Consider the following 7,776-nt stretch of genomic DNA (forward strand, 5'->3'; position numbering starts at 1 on the left):
TTTTTATACATTTTTTAAATATTTTAATTTATTAATTATTGTGATTTATAGTACTTGTTCTTTTGTCTAAATTTATGTGGCGGTAATAAATTTAGAAAGTCAATTAAATATTTTTAAATATTTTTAATTATTTTAAGTTGGTAATAATTCTCAAATATATAATAGATTAAAAAGAAAATTTAAATAAACAAATATATAAAAAAAAAAATATCTAAGGAGGCAACACAAGAAAACATGTCGATCTGTTGTCTGTTTATCATCCTTTATAAGTGATATAAATAGATCACAAATGCCCATTTAAGTGGCACAATGCTTAATTATTTTTAATTATTATGTTAAAATAAAATTAAACTATATATTTGAATAATTTATAAAAATAATTTTTAAAATATTTTAATAACAGCAACTCATCATAATTTAGAACTGGTAAATGCCAACACATTATAAAAATCATTCACATAGTCATATGTGTCGAACCAAAGAGAGTGAGACATAAGTGTTTAGAGTACAAATCTTTCTCCCCTATGTTACGCCGATTTGATAAATTGTGAATCATTACTTATATTTGTTACTAAAATGACCTCTAATTCTTTATTTTTTAAGTATATGATTAAATAATATTAAAATATATATTTAAATAATTCTCAGGCATAATTTGTAAGATATCACAATAATGAGAATTCAACATACCTTAAACCTGATTATCTCGGAAAATAACTCTAGAAAAAAGTATAAATATCTAAGTATGAGAATTTCTTCTTAATAAATTAATATATATTTGTAAAAAGATAAAACTATTATTTTGGTTAAATGAGTTTGCAGAATTAATATGTTTATTATTTTTTAAAAAATTATGGTTTACTGACATGACAAGCTAATTAGAAGAAGAGAAACTTTCGAGGTACTTAGTGATTTTTTGAGAAAAATATTAATAACTGAGTGATATTATTGTCTTAACAAAAATAAAATGTGATTCTTATGAGCGACTCCAAAAATATCTATAACAATCCAAGAAAATAACTTTAGAAAAAATTTGAAAGTTTAAGTAATGATAAAACGATTTCTAAGCATGAAAATTTCTTCTTAATAAATTAATATATTTTTTTAAAGAAAAGAATAAGAATATAATTTTGACTAAATAAGTTTGATGATTTAAATAAGTCAATTATTAAAAAAAAAAATTAATAACATGACCCGCCAATTAGAAGAGAAAGAGACATATAAGATACTTGTTTTTTTTTTTTTGAGAATCATAGTGATAGTTGAGTCATATTATTATCTCTAAAAAAATAAAAATAATTTTTGTAGGAAATTCAAAAAATATGAGTAGCCATTGAGAAAACAAAAATATATGTCAAGTTTTAGTACCGATAAAGTTTTTCTAAGTATAATTTTTTTTTTAATAAACTAATGCATTTTTTAAAAGAAAAAAAGAATTATAGTTTGATTAAATGAGTTTGATGAGTTAAATAGGTCTAGTCTTTTCAAAAAAAAAAAAAAATTTAGTGACATTCATGTCAACTAAGAGAGAAGAAGACTTTTGAGGTATTTACTATTTTTTGAGGAAAAAAGTGATAGTTGAGTGATATTGTGATCCTAAATAAAACATAAGTGATATTTGAAGAAAAATTATAAAACTTAGCTGACTATTTAGGAAATTCACCCTTAAAACTCTATTTTCATACAATAATTTTCATATTCATTAAAAAAAATCATAAAATTAAACTAGATAAAAAATAAATAAAACAATTTAATTAAATTTCTCAAAATATGTAAAAAGTATAAACTCTACTACATAATTAAAAGTTGAACTAAAATTAAACAACTACAAACGTTAAAAAGAAAAAATATAACTAACAATTAATAAATAAATTTGTACTAATAAATTTTTATTTTCTTAATTACATATTACTACATTTGGTAATTATTTAATTATGTAATTGTTAATTAAGAAAATAATTATAAATAGAATACATAAATAGTTTATTCCCATGTATTGGGATAGTGTTCAATGTATTAACAAATGGTATAATAAATAAAGTAGTGTTAGAAATTTAAATTTAGGGTGAAAAAGCTAAAAATGTGATAAAACTAACTAGTTTACGGTGTGAATATGATTTATTACTATTATGACCAAATTATGACCAAATTTTATGGCCAAAAAGATTTTTCCTTAAAGTAAATGGTCAAATTGTTGCAAGTGATCGGGAGATCATGGATTTGAACTATGAAAATAATCTCCTCAGCAAATACGGAATTTGAACAATGGAAACAATTTTGAGGAAACACGGAGTAACACTACATATGAATAGACCCTTATGCCTGCCACTTTCCGGAACTCCATGCATAAATGGAACTCCGTGCACCAGGATGCTTTTTTGCCCGGCCAACCAAAAGGGAAATCAGAAAATGATGTCAATTTAACACACTCACTTTATCAACCCTACAATAATAAATTCACCAAACACGCATCACTTTTTCCAAAGGGTCAAATTTGACTTACTCAAGTCACATGATAACTAATTATTCTGCCCAACAAACTTTTTTGCATTTCACAGAAAGAAAGGAGGATTTCCAAACTTCAGTACAATCTAACACTTCACTCTTTTTTTACATCTTGGAAAGTGACTATTACAACAGCTTAGTACTTCCTAGGTAGTCAAGAATCAGTCGAAACAAAAACCTAAACGTGGTAAAACAAATTAAAAAGGAAAAAACATGAAAACAAGGAAACTTCTTAATGAAAATAATCCTCATCAGCTTTAGAAAACTAACTTCCTACGTGAAGCTGTCAAGAAGGTAGTTTTGCAGCCAATCACAGCAAGGTCTTGGATCGTTTCGACAATTAGATCCTTGAATATCTGCCTTTCCATGTCCAAGACCGCCTTGGACATCTCTACCGGACAGTCCCCCCAACCATTCACAGCGTCTTGAGCCAGGTCTTTCTTCAGAACTTCACAGATGGTCTCAACCAAATTGTTACCACTTTTCCTTTCTTGGATTCTTTGGAACTCGGTCCAAATTTCTTCCAGTGTCGGCTTTGCAATAGATGAACCTGACCACGAAAACGCTTTCCATGGGGGAAGTTGCCTGTTTCTATCAAGAATTTCAGTGATAGTATCGAAGATCAACTTCCTTTGGAGTCTGGAGACCTTGGAGGTGCCCTTTCCTTTGAGATATTGCTGCTTCTCCAATAATAAAAATACATCAGAGTCTCCAGGAAGATAACAGGAAGCTCTAAGAATGCCTGAAATGTAAGCAAGATGAGAGTCATCCGTTGAATCATTAGACTTTGTTCCGACAGGTGAAAATGCTGAAATCCATATTTCTTCCTCCGATTCCCCTGAAACATCTGATTCAGTTTTTACGTAACATTAGCAATAACACAAGCAGAAAAATATTGAAAGGTTATAACGTTTTCAACTTGAAACTAATCACAACTGCTTGAAGAAAGTATAACTGTTTACCTTTGAAATCGATGTTCCTTTTCATAATAGGTGAAGGGGAGGGTGAGTCGTCCCTGTAGAATGATGAGTCAAGAACTGACACTGGACTTGGTTGTGATTCAGGGGCTGTCATCTCTGCTATGCTATTAAGTAGCTTATCGCACCTTTCCAAAAGGCTCCTTCCTTCATTGTAATCATCCAAATTTGATCTCTGCAAATGCCACATTTCAAGAAACAATGATTAAACTCAAGTCATTAGAGACTACTATATTTTCTTCAAGATAAATTTAGTTACTTGATTTGTTACTATACCTCCGCATCAGTTTGGAAAGATGAGCTAACAGTGCTTTCAGAAATGGAAGATGACTCATCCTCTGTGACAAACGTCGTGATCTTCTCTTTCTGCTTACTCTCTGCCATTTCCCTCTTGTTTCTAGGTGATCCCTTTGCACCATTTTGCTCCAAACTGGTTCTCCTCGAGCTAAGCTTCGGAGACTGTACTGGACAAACTCTTCGATTCTCAAATGGCTCTCCTGCTCTTCTACGACTATCAACATTCAGATTCTTTGGTTTGGCCACAGAACTAGAAAGCCTCACACTGTTTTCTCTTTGAGTTGGCGAGCTGGAATCTCTAGATCTTAGTGGACTCCGAGCATTTCGTTCAGAAGCAGGCCGTTCCCGACATGGGCTCACAGATGGAAGACTTTCACTAGAGAGATTGGATCTCCGACCAATGACATTTCGGCTTCTCAAATCTGAGGGGGGCGTACTATATGCCATTCTTCTATGGCTAGGTGAAACTGATCTCGAAGGCCTCATAAGCACTATTGGGGACTCGTCAGATGAGGAAGTAGGATCATATACAAAATTCCGGTGGCCAATTTTCTCCAGTGGTCTTTTGTTATGTAACAGTCCTTTGAGTTGCAAAGCCTCAAGAATTTGCTTCAATGTCTCAAGATCTTTAGAAGGCTCATCAATTCCTCTCATCTTCAGTCTCTTGTCAATCTCACCATAGAGTGAGACTGTCTGCTTTGGCTCTGGGAAAATGTCTGCTGTATCAAAGAAAAATTTTCTGTGTTGTGGTGACTTCCACGCCGACAAACTTAGACTTCTCTTTGAAGCCTCTGGTCTCTCAATCTTCTCGTTCTTCAGATGATAACCCACCCAGTCATTAGGTCTGGCATTTGACATTGAGCTTCTACTTTCATTCACTGCATTGTCTCTCATTGCATTGTTTGAAATGTTAGATCGAGGATTGTTTAGCTCTTTGAAATCCACATTGTTTCCATCCACAAAATGTCCATTAAACAAGTCTCTTGAAACTCTGGATTCCGATGCAGATCTTCGCAACTCTGATTTTGGCAGAGTTTCAGGGCTTGAATGGGGTAATGGTTCAAGTCCCATTAGCCGTGCAATTACACTCGGGCATGGACGCTGATTGTCATCACCATCAGCTATTACTCCATCGTCTGTGTTCTCACCTCTGTTTGCTGATAGAACTGAAGCCTTTGTTCGTAGCTCCCTAGGTTGAAGACTTCCTTTAGCATCAACAACAGCTCTGCTATCCAGTGAGAGCCTCGGAACTTCTTTACTAAATTTCCATGAAGACCTCATCCCTTCTTTTACTTCAAAAATAGGACGAGGGAGTGGTGATTTAGGCGGTGTCTCCACCGGAACAGAAACAGCTGGCTCAACAGAACTGACCTCTGCTGCTTCCTGCTTGGAGTGGTCCGGACTTGGCTGTGGTTTGCTGAGCTGCTTTGAAACTGCCAGTGATGCGACAAACTTATCCGACTCTGACACATCATCAGGAACCTGAAAATTCACGAAACACCCTTCAATCATCCACCACTATAAGCAATGCAGACATCTAAAATAGAAATTAATCGACCTGAGAAACATTTACCGTGAAATGTGGCAAACGTTTTGTGGCATAGAGTCTCTTCCCGGCTAAAATGTGACTACGATCAAAGAGCTGAAGAAATCCACCCATACAACCCATTCTCCTATCATCCACACCATCCATGTTGCCACTAGATCTTCTTTTGGATCTACTATACTTTATTTAGTTCCTGCTGAACATTAATAGTCAGTCCATGTGACAATCAGTTAATTTACAGGGAAACAGCTTTAGTTAATAACAAATAATTATCACTACTGCAAAATCCATTAAGATATGCAGACACTTCTATGTCATTTGCATAGAAGGCTTATTATTTTGCAAAATCAGGTGAGTTTTCTAAAATATCACATTTATCTTACCCTTAATATCCAGTTAGGAAACAAAAAAAAATAAAAGATACAAGTTTCAAGATGGCATCTTTTTACTCATTTATCTAAAATGAAGCCAAGACTCTTCATTTTCGACGCCACACTCATGTTGGATTCTTCAAAAACAAACTAATCCCTCCGTTTAAAAAAGAATGATCTTCTTTATTTTTTAGCAATATTTTAATTTTGAACTTTCAATGTAGCATGTTTAACACTACAAGATTAAAAGGTTTTTTAGTATATTTGACATAACTTTAATTTAAAACTACAAGATCAAAAGTTTTCTTTATTTTTTTAAATTTCGTGTCAAGTCAAAGTAGGTCATTCTTTTTTAAACGGACGGAGTACTTTAGGAGAATCCGACATTCACCGGTTCACATTTGTGAAGTGTCCGGGCAACATAGCTTGATGCAGTATATATCTTAAATATACACACCAGATTCAAAAAGAAAGTAGGCAAATGCAGCTAAAAACTTACTGGGATCTAGATTACATAATGCTTTCAAGATGCAAATGTCATTCAATGTATGAAAAAACAAAAGAAGAAAAAATCCAAACCGATTAGCTTTCAAGACGCAAATGACATTCCATGTGTGAAAATCCAAACCAATTAGCTTTCCATATTTTTGTTTGCTCTTTCAATGATGAAAAAAGAAACAAAACTCTCGCAAATAGTACTAGATATTTTTAAAAAAAATAAATAAAGGTGCTATGATTTCTTAGCTCTGAGAAGAAAATAGTTTTCTCCATTTTCAATTTCAAGATTTCATCAAATTCACAATGCCATGAAAAAAAGGAAAAAGAGATCCTTTAATTGGTTTATGTCTCCTTAAATTTGTAAACACACTCAAAGAAGTACTAGCAGTAAATGAACAAAACACACATCTATAGAAAACCCATTGAGATTAAAAAAAATCACATCTTTACACAAATCCTTCTAAATTATGTTGTGCATTTTTTTTCAAAAATTGGAGATGAATGCTGGTTTAAAAAAATTGGAGAAGAAGAAAAAAACATGCCTAAATCAGTCAACAACTAAAATGTGAATGAAAATAACCCATAAAACCACAGGCTTATCACTAAATTTTGTTCATTTTTATTTACTTTTTTTTGAAAAATAAAAAACTAAATTGACATTAATGCTGAAAAAGATAGACAAGTCAACATTGATAAGAAGAAGAAAATGCCATTAAACAACTCAAAGAAGAAGAAACCAATGAGGCAAGAAAATCAGAACTTTACAGAAACTTGAGTTGTTTCTTTGTGAACTTTTTTCTTGAGGTTATTTTTTAGTTGAACTTTGTTTGACCAGTTCAATGACAAGAAGGGAGATCAAATTCCAAAAAAGAAAGGAGTCCAATTGGAGAAATAGAAAGAAAATATGGGTGAAAGTTGATTACGGAGTGAGTTAACAGATCTGAAAGTGGAAAAAGAGAGTAGACTATTCAAGAAAAGGAAGTGATCATTCATGTCTATAGCTATTTAGTAGTGTTAGTGATTATATGTTGTGGGCTAAAGTTACATAGACTTATAGGCAAATGTGTGTGTAGTAGCTATGGAAGTTGTAATTCCACCAAATGAAATTGAGGAAGAAAACAAGGGTAAAGGATGGGGGTGGGAGGCGGGCGGGATACAGAAGAGGAGAGCGTTTGGGGGGAGTGAGGGATATATTGGTTAGAGATCAGTTTATGGGGACCAGAAAACCACACGGGGTTGGGGGGCGAGGGTGGGGCGGGGGGAGGGTTGTGTTGCCAATTTTGAAGAAGTTAGACCGTCAAAGATGCAATTAAGAAATTAATTGTATAAGAAAAAGAAATAAAAGAAAATACTAACAAATGGTCTTTTGGGCATTTGTCACAAATAATATATTCAGAAATTCATTTACGTACAAAATAATTTAAATTTATTTGGTAAGGAGGGGATAACAAGGTAGAAAAACAAACACTCACCAACAAGCTAAGCTAAAAATTTAGGTGATCAATCAATTAAATTATTAAGATTATCATTGGCTCATGAAATCGACATCTTTTTTTTTTTTTTTTTTAATTTTCTTTTATCA

The 7,776-nt window shown here is 32.6% G+C and overlaps 1 protein-coding gene across 6 annotated transcripts; it reads right to left on the reverse strand.

The window, feature by feature from the left end:
* Positions 1 to 2,516: 2,516 nt before the first annotated feature.
* On the reverse strand, positions 2,517 to 7,385 carry LOC107853358 (protein LONGIFOLIA 1). 6 transcript variants are annotated; one of them, XM_047393485.1, is made up of 5 exons: positions 7,118 to 7,385; positions 5,353 to 5,518; positions 3,759 to 5,261; positions 3,468 to 3,657; positions 2,517 to 3,352 (listed from the first exon to the last, which is right to left on the reverse strand). In XM_047393485.1, the coding sequence occupies exons 2-5, from the start codon at positions 5,470 to 5,472 to the stop codon at positions 2,763 to 2,765; spliced, it is 2,403 nt and encodes an 800-aa protein (XP_047249441.1). In that variant the 5' UTR covers positions 5,473 to 5,518; positions 7,118 to 7,385; the 3' UTR covers positions 2,517 to 2,762. The 6 variants fall into 6 exon arrangements, with proteins under 6 accessions (XP_047249441.1, XP_047249442.1, XP_047249438.1 ...); XM_047393486.1 differs by having other exon boundaries at positions 5,353 to 5,521; XM_047393482.1 differs by having other exon boundaries at positions 6,960 to 7,385.
* Between the last annotated feature and the right edge of the window lie 391 nt (positions 7,386 to 7,776).

The sequence above is a fragment of the Capsicum annuum genome, chromosome 7, assembly GCF_002878395.1.
Source record: "Capsicum annuum cultivar UCD-10X-F1 chromosome 7, UCD10Xv1.1, whole genome shotgun sequence".
In the NCBI taxonomy this organism is placed as follows: domain Eukaryota; kingdom Viridiplantae; phylum Streptophyta; class Magnoliopsida; order Solanales; family Solanaceae; genus Capsicum; species Capsicum annuum.